This window comes from Ictidomys tridecemlineatus, chromosome 7, assembly GCF_052094955.1.
Source record: "Ictidomys tridecemlineatus isolate mIctTri1 chromosome 7, mIctTri1.hap1, whole genome shotgun sequence".
In the NCBI taxonomy this organism is placed as follows: Eukaryota; Metazoa; Chordata; class Mammalia; order Rodentia; family Sciuridae; genus Ictidomys; species Ictidomys tridecemlineatus.
The window spans coordinates 94,238,033-94,258,835 of record NC_135483.1 but is presented as its reverse complement, the minus strand read 5'-3'; the positions used below and the strand labels follow the sequence as shown (position 1 = coordinate 94,258,835).

The 20,803-nt window shown below is 32.1% G+C and overlaps 1 protein-coding gene across 4 annotated transcripts in view; it reads right to left on the bottom strand.

Annotated features, from left to right (window-relative positions):
* Positions 1–20,803, bottom strand: part of Dpp10 (dipeptidyl peptidase like 10) — a 1,268,842-nt gene that overhangs the window by 431,593 nt on the left and 816,446 nt on the right. For all 4 annotated transcript variants that reach the window (XM_040294095.2, XM_078017228.1, XM_005315927.4 and 1 more), the window contains exon 3: positions 6,025–6,120. In XM_040294095.2, the coding sequence (XP_040150029.1) occupies positions 6,025–6,120 (96 nt within the window). The remainder of the gene's footprint in view (positions 1–6,024; positions 6,121–20,803) is intronic.

The following is a 20,803-nucleotide window of genomic DNA, read 5'->3' as shown; positions in this document are numbered from 1 at the left end:
CTCTGGTGTCATTTTCTCTCCTCATCAAGACTAAAATTTATCTTTTCCATAAAAACTATTGAACTGTTCTTAACTCAAATTGATATCTCTCATTCCAGGTCTGTTTATAAAAATTTATCGTTTAATTATTGCCTAATTGTTTAAGGCCTATTATTTCCATCTAGTTTCAACAGCTTCTAGGTGCCATAATTACCTGCTTTGAATATATCAGTGTACATGTATATATTACTCATGTGTATTAACCTATGTAACGGAAGACTGTAGCAAAGGAAAGGAGAGGAAGAGAATAAAGGGGACCTCAAAAATTAAAATGTGCTATGGTGTCCTGTGTCACACTGGAGCAAGAGATGTGGGATATGCAGGTGTGGTTTGGATTCTGAGGAAGAGAAAGAATCAAACACCATCATAGTTTGGATTGAATATTTCTTGTACATCTCCAGTTTTATCTACTTCCTGCTTTGTTCATGGTTCACAGGTTACTAATTTCACTTAATTAAGTCCAAGACATCAGAAACAATAGGGTACAAGATAGGGAATCTTTATATTACAGATCTCCTTGATCAAAATGACTGTGTTTATTCAATCTTATATATTTTTATACAGAGTGTGTTTTGCTATGCTTAATAAGTACATGTTTAATGAATAGATGGAAAGATAGATGTGTCAATGTATCCATTAATTTATATTTATGTTGACAAACTCACTAGGCTAACAGAGCTAAGACCCAACACCATTGAGCAGAATACCATAGAACTATGAATATCTTTTTTTTTATTCAAATCTTCCTAATATTAACAAATTCTACCCGGAACATTGGGGTAGAAAAGAGGAGAACAACGTTCAACAACTTCTACAATTCAGTCAAATTAAGTAGATGTACAAAATTCTAGCATTGTAAAGTAGTGTCAAACAAATAAGGGGATAGATTAAACTATTCGATTCCCCTGATTATGAGGTTTTTGTTGTTGTTGTTGTTGCAAATACTACTGATATTATCTACAATAATAAACAAGCAAACAAACAAATAAATAAATGTTATATGTTATATAATATTCTATATAAAATAGTGTGTTCATGTACACATACACACACATATATGTATCTGCTTTCTGCTTGCTAGAAACCAAGCAGATTCCCACCACCATGACCTTCTGCCAAGATGTTTTGCCTTGCCTCAAGCACTAAGCAATGGGGACAGCCAACCATGGATTGAAACCTCTGAAATCATTAGCCAAAATATATCCTTCTTCCTTTGACTTCTTTTTCTCAAATATTTTTATCACAGAGATGGAAATCTCACTAAGACAGCAGATTTTCACTTCCTCTTTAATATTCTGGATATTATTTATGAGAATGAGGCTTCCAGGGACATTTATAAAGAAACATCAGATGTCTAAACATGTCCAAAAGCAGGTATGTGGGTCTCTTACATTTAAAGATCTATAAGGCCTTTTATTTATATATTTTCTTTCCTTTTCCTTTTTCTTTTTCTTTTCATCTTTGTTTCTTACAGGTTTTTGCTCATTTTCTTTTCATTATGCTTCCAGCCAGAGTGCTATTATCCACACTTTGAATGAAGAAACCAAGCCTTAAAAAGCTTCAATAAGTAGCTAGAAGAACCTGGACTAGATTGATTTAATGTCTTTTCTATTTCAGTGTATTACAGTGTCACACATCATTTAAAGGATAACAGGTTTAAATACCTCTGTTGGAATATCATGTGGCAAATTTCTCTAATTGGCTCCAACATGAATCTGATGATATCAAGATAAAACCCAGAGCCTCATACATTATCACCCATCCAGATTCCCATTAAAAATAAAATGTGTGTGCAACAACTCATATCACGTTTACAACTCAAAAAGAGTATGTACACCATGAGAAAAAGGCCCCCAAATGAACCATTTGATTGTAGATCAAATGGGCCCACCTGAACACATGAACAAAATATAATAGGTTTTCTCCTTAAGAAAATCAACTACTTATGGAGCTCTAGCTACTTAAGGTGAATGTGTCAAGAATCCCGTTCCTCATTGCCTACTGTCTCTTAGAGCAAGAGCTCTGATGAGTGACACTGACAGATGAAAGCCAGTTGGTAAAGTGCTGACCACTGGTCCAGGACAGGATAAGTTTAATAAGAGGAAGCCTGTACAAACCTTCATAGCAATTTGACATTGCTGCACAATACAAAAATGTGACATGTAGACCAATTTCATTAAGTGTCACACTTATGGAGTAAGCAAGCGACAGACTAGCCATCCATAGTAAAATTCGTTACTATGTTTGTAACGAATGTTTGTCCACTACAATTCTGATTCATGTAAAATCCAGAGTTCATTTTAGATAAAAACCCATTTAAATTGTTTATACTACATGGGATTCATTTTGGAAGTACCTAATTACAAAGAGTTAAAGACAAAATTTAAAACGACAATATCACTCAATTCATTTGGTATAAAAGCTCAAAATGAATATCCTGAAATTACTAAAGTTGCTTTATAGCTTCTCCTTCCAAGATCACCATCCTAACTTTGGAGTCAGATTTGTTCTTTGTCATGTGTATTATGAAAACAAAAAAAGGAAAGAATTCTAATATATCATATCCCCTATAAGTGCTATCAATCTGACCTGCATTAGTTAATAGGAAAGAAGAAAGCTCATGTATTATATTAAAATCTTTAAATGCCACTATGTCAGTTTTTGATCAAAATCTGAAAATTTCTCTAAATTTTTGTTTAATTCTGATTTAGGGATAACAGAAGTTAGTGTATAACAGTAATCCTGTTAACTGTCTGTATACAAAATTTCAAACAAAGGAATTCTTGACACCCCTTTCCTCTATTTAATTCGTAAAATATCCTTCCTGATGATCTTTGAGGAGCATTTTAACAGTGATTAGCTGGGCCTTACAAAGTTGTATTTGACAGGAGATTACTGTAGGAATTAGAGACCCATGAGACAGAAAGAAGGGGAGAGTAATTTTTCTTCATTAGTAATTATACAAAAATTATAGAAGTATACACATTTATTGAAGAAAATCAAGAAAAGAGGAATAAGACATAAGAAAAAATAATCAAGACAGTCACTGTTGTACAATAAAATGTGATATCAGGTACAATTAACAGGTCACTATTTCTTTTTAAAGATGGATACAATATCTTTGTTTACTTTATTTATTTTTATGGGGTGCTGAAGATCGAACCCCACATGTGTGAGGCAAGCGCTCTACCGCTGAGCTATAACCCCAGCCTGTTGAAGTCCCTATTTTTTACTTTGTTATATCATGAACATGTCAATAAATATGCTTGTAACATTTATCTTTAGTGACTGCCTAAGTTATGTCTGTGTGGATGTACCTGAGGAGAAAAATTTTCACTGTAATATTCATCATGACAGGGATAAAATTAATATGCTAAATTTGACAAAGGCATATCAGAGGAGAGAGACAACGAGAGGCTAAGTTTCATACTTACACATAATGATTAAAGCAGGCTCTGCCTCTTATTGAATGGGTCTGGATAAGTTTCTTGATTAAGAATCAGTTTTCTGGGGTTAATTGCGGTGTTATAAGATATGGTATGAAATATATATTTTAAGCATCTATCACAGAGCTTAACATAGAAGCACTCAACATTACAACCTTCTTTGATGATCAATTTTTCATCACATATATGTGGGGAAATGAATAATTTTAAAGAAGATGGATTTCTAGGTTTCAAGGTGACATGACTAGGAAGAAGATGCTATAAAAATGGAGATTTCAAGGATATGAACAGATCTGGGACAAGGCAGTTGTTAAGTTAACCATGAACACAAGCATCCATCCAAGGCTGCAATGACATTCTCAGATATATTGTTGGAGAACCTGCATAATGAATGACGATGCTTCTCCACAACCTACACATCTCAGGGCTGTCCAGACTCCCTGCTTACCCTTGACCAGCAATGCATTAAGTGTTCCTATGATGACCTCCAAGAATTAAGTAAAGCTTCTAAATCAGCTTAGCTTGAAAGCCTCCAAGTGACATATGCATTAAGAAAACCTGGTGAGATATCTCCTTAGAATAAAGAGGAGGGGCTCATGCTTTCCATTTAGATATAATCTCTGATAAGGAGGCCAGTGTTATGCATACTGTTCATATGGTTGCCACTGTACTTTCCAGCTATATGGGATATGTAAACAGGATACCTATCTAGTGACACCAGAAAGGAGGGTGAGTTAGGTAAGTACACAAATCCATTCCACTATGACAAAAGCAACCCAGTGCACACAATCTACAGACACTAAACCAATTCCTTTGGTTGTATTTATAAAGACTGCCTTGCTCTCAGAGCCAACATTCTGTTTAATACAGATTCTGTTTAAAGGTTGTTTTATATAAATTTTTATCAATATTTTGTATCTTATGTATTACTTAAAATGTTCCAGTAACTCTGCAGATTTGCTCTAGTCTGCCTTCTCAAGATCAAGGTTACCAATGCTTGGTAAAGAAATTACTAAAAAAATGATCAAAATGGTTAAGTCCAAATACATCATTCTGATATCTTATGAAGTATAAAAGTAGAATCTGTGTCCTAGATATTAAAATGTGGTTTAATTTAGCATGCACTTCACTGCTTGAATATCTATTCATTCCTTGGGAATTTCAATATAAAAAGTGTCAGTTACACACAGGAGTAACTGCATCTTTAAGTAGTCCAGGCTAACCTGAGAAGGAGATGGGGGTCAAGATTCCTTTGTTAGTTTCCTAAGCCAAAGACTGCACAGATTTCTGTAATTTGTCCAAAGTCATTTTCAATCAAATAGGAAATTATTCAGCATTTCAAACATAACACAACACTACCAGTATTCTTTTTTTTAAAGAAATAGACCAGAGAAAAAAACAGCACTGATATTCATCATGCAGAGCAACCCAACACCAGCTTACAACTACCAGTATTCTTGAAAATTCTGACAACTTCCTTTTTCATCATCTCCATTAAGAGAAAATATTAACTAGTAAGTGAATTGATGATTCACATAATTACAACCACACATTGTGAGATGACTTCTGAAATTTCTGTGGGAGGGCCATATTTGGTAATAATATTATTATTAAGAAAAATGCTGTATTATGTTCTATATCTGTAATACTGCCACCATGATACATAGTTACCTTGTAATAAACTTCAACAGAAATTTGAATTTTGGGAAAAATGATAGTGGGTTTCAATTTAAAATATTCATTTGTTTTATTTTTAAAAATAAATCTTTAATGCCTGTGGATCTCCCAGATCTATACCAATGCCAGGTAAACAAGTATGATTTGGTCCTTGCCCTTATGAATTAAATTGCATTCTTTTTATAGCTTCCATAAATTAAAGTCTAATTTGCAGGCATAAATTCACTTAATTAGAATATTGGAGAAGAAGAAATGGACTATAAATGAGATAATATGTATTAGATTAAAAGGCAAAGCTTTCTATGTATTATAAAAATAATTACAGCTATGCTTTAGATACAAACAAGTACATTACCAATAAATAAAGTGAAGGGCAGAGATTAACAACTATCCAACCCTGATGATTAGTAATATCAGTGAAATTGGAATATTCACAAAAATGAAAACCTGTGACTTCCTTTTCACCAACACATTTCTCATGATTAGTTCAACAATAGCTCCTTGTATTACCTTCCATAATGACAAACCAGAATACAGGGAGCTACTCAGTGGTTTCCCATTTCAATTTTCCTCTAAGAAATTAATTTAAGGAAAGTTGAAATGGTTTCTTTGCCAGGCCAGGGGAAAAACAAAAACAGCAGCCACTGCATAATTAACAATGTCTAGAAGATAGTTGTATTGATGCATTATTTTAGGAATTGACTTTATCTCATATGAGGCAACATTCTGATTTCTTGTTAAGTGATACATGTAATTATAGTTCAAAGAATAGCATCTACTAAAATATTACCTACAAATATCACTTCTAATTTAAATTATAAAGGATTAAAAGCAATATAATATATAAAAAGTCTCTACATACCATTGATCCATCGAGCCTCAGGATTGTGAAGCACAAAGTCTTTTCTGAACAGGTCTTCTAAAGACAGCTTGGTTTCTGATGAATTCGTGAGTTCATCTAAAGTAAAACACATGCTAGATTATACCCGATCTCATGTTAGTTTTTAAAAATAAAAGTTATAAAATATGGAATATTATTTCTTCAAAATTTGTTACCTAGATATCAACATAAAGTGGCCATTTTGATATGGATTATAGCTTTTGAACTTTTTTTTCATGAACATTTTAATAAATTATTTTTAAAATTAAATTGTCTTGATCTGGTAAAAATATATGAATCCCGTGTTATATGCTTAGGTATAAATGGAAACAGTTAATACTTTGTTTATCCTGTTAAAAAACACACTTTTTTATAGCTGTGTGTGGTGGGACATGCCTGTAATCCCAGTGGCTCAGGAGGCTGAAGAGGATCACAAGTTCAAAGCCAGCCTTAGCAACTTAGTGAGGCCCTAAGAAAGACTTGACTCAGAATAAAAAATAAAGAAAAAAAATGTTGGAATGTGGCTCAGTGTTTAAATGTCCCTGGGTTCAATCCCTGAGCCCCAAACACACACACATGCGCACACACACACACACACACACACACACACACATACACACACTTTTCACTATTTTACCATAACCCTGGCCCTCACTTTCCAAACCTACTTTTCCATGTTCTTTTTAATGGTAAATTTTCAGTTTTACTGTAAAAACCAAAGAAATAAGAGTTGAGGAACCTGCACATACACAATAAAGAAAATTGTCCAAATCAAAAGGAAGTTCGGAAAATAAATAAACACCAAATTCAACAAAACAATTATCACTCAACAAGTAGTAAGTAGATTTAGGAATTAAATGTAAAGTTTAAATAGTAACATGTTAGAATATAAACAAAAACTATATATTTTATATTAGTTCCCTAACAGACAAGCTAGGTGTATTTTCTTTTTACATTTGAAAAGATAGAAAATGAAAGGATAATACATCTAGAGAACCAAAATTAAACATTATGAATATCCTTTTAGACACAAAAGGCTATAGACAGCAATATTTTATTTTCTTTGGAAAATAATAGCATTGTTTATTTTCTGTTCAAATTCTTCTTTGTGACCTTTCAGCTATGACCTTCACTGATTGAAAATAAAATGTCAAAGTATATACTAACCTCATTAGATTTTAGTTTTAAAAAGTTCAGCACTTATTGCAACAACAGCTTTGTTTTATTCAGCTGAAAATCTGGGGCAAAGAGTCAATAATTTCAAATGCAATTTCTTTCATATGAATCAAGCATGTATTTATCCAACAAAATAGCTGACAAGAAATAACTGAATCTCACGTTCTCATGAAATATATAATGTTTATTATATATATATATATATATATATATATATATATATATATATATATACACACACACACATATACACACATAAATTGATTTCACCCTTAGCATGAGACACAGATTTGCAAAACAAAACAAAATAAAATGTTATCCAATGACATACATATCATATGCTTGATAATATGATGAAAAATTTGAACTTTCTTAATTCATTCAAAAAATTTCAAGCTAACAAATGAATTATCACAATTATCACAACAGGAGACTTATCAATGACCTTGCCAGAGGAGTTTATATTCACAGAGCAAGGAATTTTATAGGTGTCAAATTAGGATGCAGAGTGCCAAATGGGTTCAGAGAGAGTAAAAGAAATATCATGCAAAAGGAATCAAAGAAGACCTAACTCAAAAATAAAGTGAACAAATCTCAATCATTGATGACAAGAATACAAAATTGTATGATCACTTTGGAAGATAATTTGTAAGTTTCTTACAAAACTTAACATACTCTTACAATATGATCCAGTAATTATACTTCTTGGAATTTATCCCGAAGGAGTTGAAAACTTGCACACTGATGTTTATAGCAACTTTATTTGTAATTGTTAAATTTGGAAGCAACCAGTGATGTCCTTAGGTGAGTGAATTGATAAATAAACTGTGGTATAGTCAAATGATGAAATTATTATTCAGTCCTTAAAAGATGAGTTAAGCAAGCCATGGAGTTCATAGCCCACTTGAATCAAATGTATGAAAGATGCTATGTCATGAGCTTTGTAATGTTTTGAACAACCAATTAAAAAAAGAAACTTAAATGCATATTATTAAACATAAGAAGCCAACTTGTAAAAGTTACATACTACATAATTCCAACCATACAGCAGTCTGCAAAAAAGCAAAACCATAGAGACAGTAAAAATATAAGCAGTTTCCAGGGACTTTAGGGAAGGGAGAGCTGAACGGGCACAGATCAGGAACTGTAGAACAGTGAAAGTATTCTACATGACACTAGAGGGGTGGATACACATAATTGGCCAAATCTATAGAATGCACATCATAAGTGAACCCTAAAAGCAAATTCTTATGTTTCAATGTAGGTTCATCAACACAGCCAACAAACCACCTCAGAGAGGTTATTGATAAGAAAAAAAATTTGTGCATGTGTGGGACTATGGGTAGTGATATATAGAAAATTTCTTTACTAAATTTACAGTCTACTAAAAATAAAAAAATAAAATAACCTGGTTTGACAGGTGTCAAAGATTTATGAGAAAGGGAAGGGAGACACTTTAGTAAAAGCATAAGTGTTTGACAGTCCAAAGAACACTTGATTCTAGAATTCATTTTACATAATAGGAGTTTGGGGGTTTAATCATGTGAACTGGTTTTGTTGGAATTTCAAATATAAGTCTGTTTCTAACAAATTTATGAGATCTCTTAAGATCAGATTGGATGTAAGTAAGTTTCACAATTTGAAGTATTCCAAAATTATAGAACTGCACCATCATTTTGTCTAACCTAATTCTTTTCAATTCTTAAAGGTATTATACTTCACCGTGACTATTTGATACAGAATTTTTCCCCCTTGATTCATTAAACTTATATAGGTTCAGTAGAGAGAATATACAATGTAACTGATTAAATAAATTATCCTTACTTACTATATTGAAAATTTTTCACCCAAGCATCTGTTCTTTTGCAATGATATTTCACCTCTTTCTACTAAATTCTACATACATTGTTTACTAGACTTCTCAGGAGGATATGGATAGATAGACAAATATATATCTCCAACCTCTAAGGTGAGTGTCCCACACCAAATAATCTTATTGTCAATTTCAAATTACAATTTGGCTACTCTGAAATATTTCTTTTCATATGTGAACTTCAAACCCAGATCACAACTCACCCAAATGAGAATCTTATTAAAAGAATACTATAAATACACAGAAAATAGGAAACAGAAAATATTTCAGTTTAAACTTACATTTTATGTACATAGACAACATTTTACCTTTGATTTCTCATTTATTTTCTTAACCTTTCATATTGGATTTAGTCCTAATAATTTGTGACTGTTGTGAATAGAACATTTCTCATTTGGTGGCTATATTATACACCACAGCATATTTTCTTAAAATTTTTAATTTTTAAATTTCTTATTTTTTCTATGCTACACTATAATTGCATTCAATTATATTATCTTAAAATAGTTTTTCTTTTCATTCTTTTCAAACATTTAAGCAATATTTTGTATTTCTATTTTCAGGAAATTGTAGATTCGCATACAATTATAAAAAAATTACAATGAGATTCTGGTTACTTTTCAATTTCCTTAGTGACAAATAAAGAGACTGACATCAACCTTATCAATCTCATCAGTTTTACATGTATTCATGTGTTTGTGTGCAACTGTGTTTAATTCTTTGCAACTGATCATATGACCAATACCAGTCAAGATAAAGTACAGTTCTGTTATGGTTTAGATATGAGGTGTCCCCCAAAAACTCATGTGTAAGTCAATGCAAAAAAGTTTACAGGTAAAATGATTGGGTTAATCAGTGGATTAATCTACTTGAATGGATGAATTAAGTGGATGGTAACTATAGGCAAGTAGGATGTGGCTGGAGAAGGCAGCCACTGGGGCTGTGCCTATGGGCTATGTAATTTGTCCCATAGGAGAAGATCTTTCTCTGCTTTTTTATTTTCATGATCGAAATTTCTTTTCTTCTTTACATCCTTCCACTATGGTGCTCTGCCTCATCTTACCCAGATAAGCAGAATCTGCTCTCTATAGAATGAGCCCTCTGTAAAGTTGAGCACAAACTAAACCTTTTCTCCTCCAAAATTGTTCTTGTCAAGCCTTTTGGTAACAGCGACAAAAATGATGACTAGAATAAGTTCCATTAAAAGGATCTCCTGTGCTACAGTATTATTCAATACTTGCCAACCAATGTTCTTTTCAAAACTCTACAATTTGGTCACTTCAACAATCCTGAATAATTAGAATTGCATAGGACATAACTTTTGGAGATTAACCTTTTTCACTGAACAAAATTCTCTTGAGAGCCATTCAAGTTGTTGAGTGTATCAATAATCTATTCCCTTTTCATTTCTGAGTAATATTCCTGGGTATAAATATAGTACAGTTTATTTAAGAATTCACTCACTTAACAGCAGTTGTTGTTCTTTCTAGTTCTGAATAATCATGGATAAAACTTCTGTGCATATTTTTACAAGATCTTGTATAAACATATTTTTTTTCTTTTGTGCTGTGATAAATGCCCAAGCACACAATTGCTAGATCAATTGGTAAACACCTATGTAACTATATTTAAAAAATTATGAATACTTTTCTAGAATTGTTATAACATTTTATATTCTTAACATGTAAATGATCCAGCTGCAACTGTCAGAATTTAAGTGTAATTTTTAAATTTTTAGCTATTCTGATATATATGTAGCTAAATAATAATATCCCGTTATGATTTTAGTTTACATTTCTGTAATACTTAATGATGTTGAATATCTTTTAATGTGTTTAATTCTGATCTGCATATGCTCTTCAGTGAGGTGCCTGATTATGTTATTTGTCCATTTTCTAATGAGATTGTTTCATTGGTATGCTTGTTTAACTGCTGGTTTTGGAGAGTTCTTTGTTTATTTCAGATGCAGATATTCATCAAATACACAAATTTCAGATTTTTTTTCCTCATTCATCATCTTGAAAAAGACATTCAGAAAAAAAGTCTCTAATATCGCTAAGGTCCAGTTTATCAATTTCCCATTTTATTTTTCATTTTGTTTTCTTTCTGTCATTCTGGCATTGAACTCAGGGCCTCACGCATGATGTTGCCTCACACATTGTAACATTTCTAGCCTAAGTTTCCCTCTAATGAACCCTGCTTTTCCTATCAATTCTTTTAATTTTCTCCTAATCCTAGATCTTTTTTTCTTTTTTTTTTTAATACCAAAGATTGAAGTCAGGGGCTCTAACCATTGGGAAACATCCCAGGCCTTTTTATTTTTTATTTTGAGATAGGGTCTTACTAGATTGTTTCAGACCTTGCCATGTTGTTGAGGCTGGCCTCAAACTGGCAATTCTCCTGCCTCAGCCTCCTGAGTCCCTAGGATGACAGTCATGTACCACCATCTGACTTAAACCTAGAGTTTGAAGATTTTTTGACATATTTTTTCTAGAAAGAATGTAGTTCTATAATTTACATATAAGTCCCTATTCTACCTTGAGTTATTTCTTACACATGTATATGGCATTGAGTTTACTATGAGGATATTTTCATGTGGATACTCCAATTGCTCTGACTATTTGGTGAAAGAACATTTGTTTGATTTTAGTGAAATGTTTTATTAGCTTCAATGTCAACACAATATTGAATGATAACAGTGACAGTGACACTCCCACACTTTTCTTCTGTTGTGATATTGATATTTATCTTGCTAAAGTAATATATTGTATTTCTATGTCACCTAGAAATTTTACTAGAAATCATCACTGGGATGGTGATATAGATCCATAGTGGAGTACCTGCTTAGCATGCACAAGTGTTCAATAAATATAGGAAAAATGTTTAACATATTTAGCAATTAGAGAAATGCAAATCAATACTTCCCTGAGATTTCTCTAACTCCAGTTAGAATTGCAGTCATCAAGCATAAAACTGACACAATTGTTGCTAGGATGTGGGGACAAAGGTACTTCATCCTGGTGTGACTGCAAATTGTTACAATCACTTTTGAAAGCAGTATGGAAAGTCCTCAAAAAAATTAGGAATGGAACCACCATATGACCCAACAATACTATTCCCTCGTATTTATCCAAAAGAACTAAAATCTGCATACTGTAGTGGGATAGGCATATCAGTGATTATGTCAGCACAATCCACAATAACCAAGTTATCGTGTGCCTGTCATCGGACAAATGGATAAAGAAAATATGGTCTATGGTCTATATACACATGGAGATTTACTCAGTATATGTAGGAATGAAATTATGTCATGTGCTGGTAAATGGATGGACCTGGAGAACATTAAGCTAAGTAAAATTAGCCAGACCCAGAAAGTCAAGGGTCAAATGTATTTTATCATAGGCAGAAGCAAGAGATAAATAAGGAATACAAAGGGGAGCTCATGAAAATAGAAGGGAGAATAATGGAAAAGAGGAAAGGAATTGAGAGGGAGAGAAAAAGAATGGTAGAGGGGAGGACCTACAGAATAAAATTGATTAAATTGTGCACATTAGACTATACCACAGAGAATCCAACTTTTATGTATAACTATAATGACCAATTAAAAATAAATAAATAGAAGGAAGACAAGAAATGTAGAAAAATGGTCTTAGGTGGAATAAGAGGGGAAAAAAGAGGAAGTACTGGGATTTAAATGGAGATAATTATGTTATATGCATTTATGAATGCATAGATTGCATTTATGAGTGTCAAAATGTACCACACTATTATATATGTAACTATAATGTACTAACAAAATATAAAAAATAAAATGATCAACTAATTCAAATTAATTTAATTCAATCTTTCCTTTAAACAATAATCCAAGGGAAAGAAGTATGAAATTTAAGGATTGATTTCTTTGATTTTGCTATTTAAAAAATAAAACATATACTATATTTTATTGTTCTTCTCTCCTTTGTGACTTTTTTGTTCATTTCTTTAACTTTTCTTTAAATAGGCAATATATGCTTGACTCTCTTGAAGATTTTGGTCATAGACTGAAGACCAATATATACATATATTAATTGAGCTTCTCATTTGATAGCCTCCGAAACTGGCTTCTATTCCCCATCTCCTTGCTGGACAAGATTCCACCAAGTCTCGTCATACTCCTCTTTGGGGAGGTTCATCCTTTGTGTCAATCCTCTGTTTTCAAAGTCCCTCCAAACCCTACTGGGTATTCATATCCTCATTTCACAATAAACAAGTTGAGCAACGTTGATAGAACTGCAGGTTTACCTAATACATCACAGAGCTAAAATTGGAAACTGCCTAGTTCTGACTTTAGATTTACTCTATTAGGCTACAGTAAATGCCTCAAGGAGACTCTCGTTGCCTTTCAGCCCCAAGAACTCAACTCCCAGTTGAGGTTTCAGCTTCCTCGTGTACATCTCTTAAGATATTACTAGCATCCCATTCATTCCACCTCCACCTGTCCATGATGGTATCATTACCATAACCCTTTTTTCCATAAATAGAGGGGTGTCCAAGCATTCACTAAAATGTAGAAATTTCCAATTGATTTTTTTTAAAGAAAATTGTCTCTAATAATCCAGCCTCAAATTCCAAGTTCACCTTCCATCCACTGCTTCTTTATGCATTCAGAGCTGGCTTCAGGAGCATTGCTCATTGCAACTCATCAGCAAACATTTATAACCTACAATGCAACCTAATTGCTCAGGAACTTACTTTATGTTAGTATCAGACCCGGGAGAACTTACTTGGGAAAAAAACTTACTATTTGATACATTTTAATAATTTTATCTTTATTTCAACTTGGAAGACTTGTATAGCAAACAGAGAATCCTAAATACCACTCATTATTCCCAATCGCTCACACTGAATGCTGAAGAGGTAGCCCAGAAAGAAATCGACATTAGGTTGTGAATCACTTAGGTTCACAAAAAGTGCTTTTACTACTAATCTTTAGAGAAAGAAATTCTACAATCAACCTTTAGTCTCTAATAACAAGAAAATATTGCCAAAATTTAATATTCACCTATCATAGATATCACTTTTCTTAGAAAAGTATTTGTTAATAAATTATTTCTCTAGTTATTTTGTACCTAATATGATACTCTCTGATATGTATGTGTATATATGTGTGTGCATGTGTGTATATGAGAGAGTATATGTATGCATGAAATTCTGAAAGCTGAATGTATGTTAATAGTTGCTATTAAAAAGGGTAAATGATTGTTGCAAGGCCCTATATTATGATTATAAATAGAACACAAAAAATTACAAGTACAGTTATACCAATAATTACGAGTATTTATAGAACTGGAAAATGCATCATGATTTGTGAAATAGTTACAGGGTATAGACATTTGGCTCCACCATTCAGCTTCCCCAATGTGAAAGCAGTAACAGAGCTAAAATTGAATAATTCACTCCATGTCTTTTCTTTGCTTCAGTCTATCATTTAAGATCATAGACTATTATTGGTATTTCTGTGCTTTCTTCCAAAAATCCAATCTTGCTTTTAAATGGCCTTTTGAAATAAGTTGGCTGCATAATCTTAGAAGAAAAAAGTACATTCTTCAATATTGAACTGAAGAAAAACTAATTTATAACTTTCAGTTCTTTCTTCCTCTTTATTGAAAATAATTGTGCTACTTTTTATCTAGTTTATTCTTGATATCAGAGGTTCAGAAATATTCCCTTTAATTTAAATCCTATTTGAAATAATTTCCTGTTAAAACAGTAATAAAAGGCAACATCTAATCAGGTTATTCAGAATTTCCCAGAAGAAGAAAAAAGCCATTTCCCCTCCTGCTCATGTGATTCTCCTTTTACTGGACTCCCAGTTAGCCCTGAACTCCATTTCCCTCTGCTGTGCTTAAATTTTCATTTATTCTTTAGGACTGTTTTAATTTTCCATGGTTAGCATCAGAAAAAAGCTAGTCCTTAGTGTATTTCCATTTTAAATGGTATCAAATAGTGCCTTGAAAAGTAACACTGCCTTCAATTTTCTTTATATAACTCCTTGAAAATGCATAGGGGAAAATCATGGCCATCAAGGTTTAACTCCAGATTTTATACAATATTTAGTGTTTACATATCATCAAGTCAATCAACAGAACTTAAAGTTATTTTAGTAGGTAACATACACAATGCCAATTGTCATCTTATTCATTGTTATTTTATTAGTTTCTTTCACTGCGATCACTATATAGCAGATTGAACATTGTCAAAATTTATGTAATTTGAGATCACTATATAATCATGAGTTCTTTTTAATGTTGCCTGATTTATCACCTCGAAAATGAACAAAGATTTACTCTTTCCTAGTTAAGAACTTGTATGGTTCTTGATTTAAATTTACATCAATATTTACAGTAGCAAATTTAATAGCTAAGCTATGGAACCAACCTAGATGCCCAGCAACACATGAATGGATAAAGAAATAGTGGTATATATGCACAATGAGATATTACTCAGCTGTAAAGAAGAATACTTTATGACATTTGCCAATAAATTAATGGATGTAGAGACTATGATGCTAAGTGAAATAAGTCAATGCCCAAAAAGCAAGGGTCAAATGTTTTTGCTGATATGTGGAAGCTAAACCACAATAAAGTGGACAAGAGGAAGAAAAAAAGTTGAGGAAATTAGACAAATTTCAGGAACAAAAGGAAAGGAAAGGAAAATACAATTAGGAAATATAATTAGGAAAGACAGTAGAATAAATCTAACATAATTTTCCTATGTACACATACAAAAGTACCTATGTGAATCCAGCATGCTGCCCACCCACAAGAAAGGGGTCTTAATTAAAATGAGATATATTCCATGCTTGTATAATTTTATCAAAATGGATTCTACTGTCATATATAGAAGAACCAATAAAATAAATAAATAAAACAATAGAAATAAATATATAAAAATAGGGAAAAAAAGAATTGGAAGATATTTCCTGGTAAAAGGTGCATCGATTTTCGTGGATTTTTTTAAATAAATAAAAGCATAATGGAGAGCATTAAGCAAAGAATCATCTCATTTAATGTCAGCCATTATCATATTGTTATTAAAACTGAAAATACATGTGACAATATAAAGAACGTTTGAATTTCTCAATTATAGAACCAGACAAAATATGTTGCTCATTATTTTGGAATATTCGTCTCTTTCATAGTCAGTCAAAATACTTCTGTTCTCAGATTTATCATCACCAGAGTTCAATACTGAATTGCTTCTTAAAATGCAATTAAAAATAGAGCAACATGTGAAATTCACCCAGAAGTTTCTTTATGAAAGAGAGGCATTTGGCTATGTCAATTTTGAAGGGGCCAAAATATGAATCACACAAATACCAACCTACAAATCAGTTAAGGAAGAAAATACACCAACATCACCTTCTTTTCACTGGACTGGAAAACATTATAGTTTTATTTTAGGCCTTTGAGCTCTTAGGTAGTTTATCACTTAGTATATTGAACCCAAAGTGTTTCTTTCAAACAAAAGCTAAAAAAAGGAAAAACTATATTTTGCAACACCTGCTTATGATCCCAGGAAAATACCTTGGTTCTCTTTGGCATGTCAGTATTTTCCTTTTATATCTTTTTTTTCTTTTTGACTTTTAATATGCTAACCTGTTTTTAATATGTTAACCTAATAGTTGTTTCTTGAAAAATAAATAAATAAATACACAAACAAACAAACAGGATAAAATAAGCCAACTATAATCGTACACCTGTAATCCCAACAGTTTGCTAGGCTGAAGCCAGAGGATTGCAAGTTCAAAGTCAGCCTCAGCAATCTAGGGAGGCCCTAAGCAACTTAGTAAATAAAACCTTGTCTCAAAAAAAAAAAAAAAAAAAAAAGGACTGAGGATGTGGCTCAGTGGTTAAGTGCCCTGCTACCAAAACAAAACAATGAAAAAAAAAAAAAAGACACAATTGAAAAAAAAAACCCACTATTATCTTCTATTAACCCTATAACTCTTACAGTCTGATAATAAATACTCCTCTAAAGAAATTCATTTTACATATCAGAATATCTTTGAATGAATGTCGCTTCCTTCTTTGATTCCAACACATGAGTTGCAAATATATTTCAGACATATTTAAACTTTTAAGTTTTAAAAATTCAATTGTGTGTTAAGTTTCTCAATTAAGACTCAGATGAGTCTATCCTAACTAGAAAGCAGAGCACAGCTGGAGGATAAAGTATTACATTTTAGTTTATCTTCCTCTTTCTTTCTTTTCCCCCAATTCACATTGAACATAGAAGAATGAAATAAGGATTGAAAGAACTTTATGTACTAAATCCATTCATCTTCTCTGGGTTCCCAGCACAAAGTTAGGAGTAGAGTCTCCCTCTCTCTATTCTCAAACAGGGATAAACAATAATTCTGCATTAACAGATTTCAGAGTTCAGAAGTCAGACACAGGATAAATTCTGCCTTTCACTAGCACATGTGTTTTTGACTAGATCATTCCATTGGTTAAAACCTCAGTTTCTTCATTTGAAAGAGAGTTTGGCAAAATCTCACTACAGCCAACTGCGTTCTAAGGACTCTAATGAAGTCAGGAGAGAAAAGGTAGGGGAAAGAATGGGACCAGGGGCTCAGAAACACTCCAACTAGAAGAGTGCTGCTATTGCTGTGTATGATTTATGTGCACAGGATTTTATTGGAAGCGCTACACATACACATGTACATAAACACAGCATTCACATATGAGCACATGTGATGACTCACAAAGCAACTTCAATTTCTAAGATCCTCTATTTTTTGTCATATTTTGAATTACTTTTCCTTCTGATTTTGAGCAAAGACTCAAAATCCTCATTAACTAAGGAATGTATTTTAGGTTCTGAAGCACCATTATTAAATTCCACCTCAAACTTAACATCCCTTGAATAAATAAGTCAAGAGCCTTAGGATTTACTCATAGGTTTAATTAGTCAAATTAGTCAATTATTCAAAATGCTAATCATTCTCAAACCTCTTTTGGAGACCTTTTCGAATTAGCATCTCCTGAATTTGAATAAAAACATCTAAATATGAGAAATGTACTTGCAAAAAGACTTTTCTCATTCTGAGCGTTAAAGGGAAACGGCATTTTCTGACATACATACACACATGCACACAACAAAAACACACCAAGAAATTATTCCTTCTTTTCACTAGAAACAATTACGGTTTTATTTTCGACCTTTGAGCTCTTCCAGGGTCATATTTAAAGTCCTTCTTTAGTTATGTTATTTGTTTCTATCACATTACTATAAACAAATTTCCTCCCACATACTTACTACCCTATGGCAGAGGTTTTCAGTGAGTGGTGTGTGGCCTTCTGGAACACAGCGTTCCTAGAAGTCAAAACTACATTGATAATAATATTAAGATATTATGTCCCTTCCTTGTAGATTGAAATGTTCACTTCTAGGGCAAAATTAATGGTGGATAAAAATCTAAGCACCCTATCGGAATTCAACAGTGTGACATAAAACAATTACTATAATCTTGATGTTCTTTACCATAATTTACCCCCAATTTTAACAACAACTACAAAAATCCAGACTAAGTTAAGCATTCCCTTAAGCAAAAAAAAAAAAAAAAAAAAAATGTTTACTGTATTAAATTCCAACTCATGAGATCTCCTCAATATCTATATGGTGAAAAACAGAAACCAAAAACAAATTCCACTTCATCTTAAACACAGTGGTTGTCTCATGGAAAAGCATGTGGGCCATTGCTTGAGTTATAACTTCAAGTCACTGCTTCCTCCACCCCGTGGAATACTATTTAAAATGAAAGAAGTTAAAATTATTTAGATTTAAGTTTTTCATAGACGTGCTTCTTTACTTGCAAAATCTCACAACCGACTATACTCATTAAAATGATAAAATTTAAGCTTTCAATGCCAAAACTGAATTTTGGAAAACATTTTTTTCCTCCACCACAAATTTGACTGCTTCCCAATGCTTCTATTGTTTTTGTGGAATCATTGGTATTAATCACATAAATTCATAAATTAAGTAATAAACTCAACCAATATACTGGGAGATCTATGAAACTCAATGAACCCATATCTTCCAAATGACCAATTGATGATGTTAAAGAATGATGTATGGGTGAAAAAGCCTTTTAAATTTGAAGATGGGCCAATGGATTTACTGTAGCAAAGCACTGAAATTTTACTCAGATTCTCCACTGAAAATGACTTTCAAGAATCCACCATTATTCTAATTTTCAAAAAGTATAAGAACATCAACAATTATCTGAAATAGCTATTGAAATGTCTTACATTTTTAATTACAAATGTTCATGAGGCCAGAATTATTTCAAATACTTCAACCAAAATCACCTGTTACAAATGCATAGGTAGAGGAGTATTATGAGAATACTGATATATGCTATTGAGCCAGATATTTAAAAGATTTGCAAAAAAATTTTAAAAATATAAAACAATGACTCTGTTCTATCTTATTTCTTGTCTTAGAAAAGATAAGCCAAAAGGTAGAATGTTTTCTCTGATATGTGAAAGTTAACCTACAATAGATGGGGGAGGGGAAGAATGAAAGTTCAGTAGATTAGAAAAAGGGGAATGAAGGAAAGGGAAGGGGATGGGAAAAGAAAAGACAGTGAAATGAGCCTGACATAATTTTCTTTGTACATATATGAATACACAGTGAATCTCACCATCATGTACATCAACAAGAATGGGTTCCTAATTGAAATAAGAAATATTCCATGCTTGAGTAATTATGTCAAAGTGGATTCCATTGTCATGTATAACTATAAAGAACCAATAAAAACAAGTAAGTAAATAAATAAATAAATAATGAAAAAGAAAAGATAGCTACTGTTAACAGGTTATGCATATTTACATTGTAATAGCTTTACCATTGTCATTTAAAATGAATTAATAAATAATTTACTTATAAAACTTCAGAAATTTCTTATTTCTAATCTTACAAATAGTGTTCAATAGAATTCCAAAGCTCCAACATATTTTCAGTAAATTGTCAAAGTACTTTACACTAAGCTTTACTGGATGACTTCATTGAGAAAAAGAATGAAGCCAGAGAGCTAATTTGAAAAAAAATGAGAGAGGTTATTTTAGTCCTTTTATTTTTATTTCCCCTTGGTTTTTGTTTCTTCTTCAAACAGAAAATAGTTTTTAAATTAAAAAAAAGAAAAAACTAAACCTCTAACCTAACACAAACTAAAGGAAAATAGAATTCAGAAACCACACATGATAAAGAAGAGTATCTTTCCAAAAGTAGGTAATAAAAGTCTACTAAATAATCAGTCAATGAGAGCAAATAACAAAATGCCAAATGAGAGAGAGGAGTTGACATAGTTAAACCTTATTAAATTGTATAATTTTAAACTAGAAATTGAAATTGTGAAAAGATATGAGGAAGTATGATTTCTTCATAAAGGAAATTAACAAATAACTTCCACTAAGAGGTAGTATGTTTTACTTATTAGACAAACATTTCCAGCAAGTTGTATTAGATATGCTCACAGAGCTAAAGCAAACCAGGAGAAAAATATATGAAAAAAAATACTAATAAAAATAGAAATTGTATCCTGCAAAATAGCAGAATACAAGATAGACAGGCAAAATCAATAGATTTCCTATATTCCAATAATGAATCTGCTGAGAAAGAAATCAGGAAAACTAATCCATTGACAAAATCCTCCAAAAATAAAAT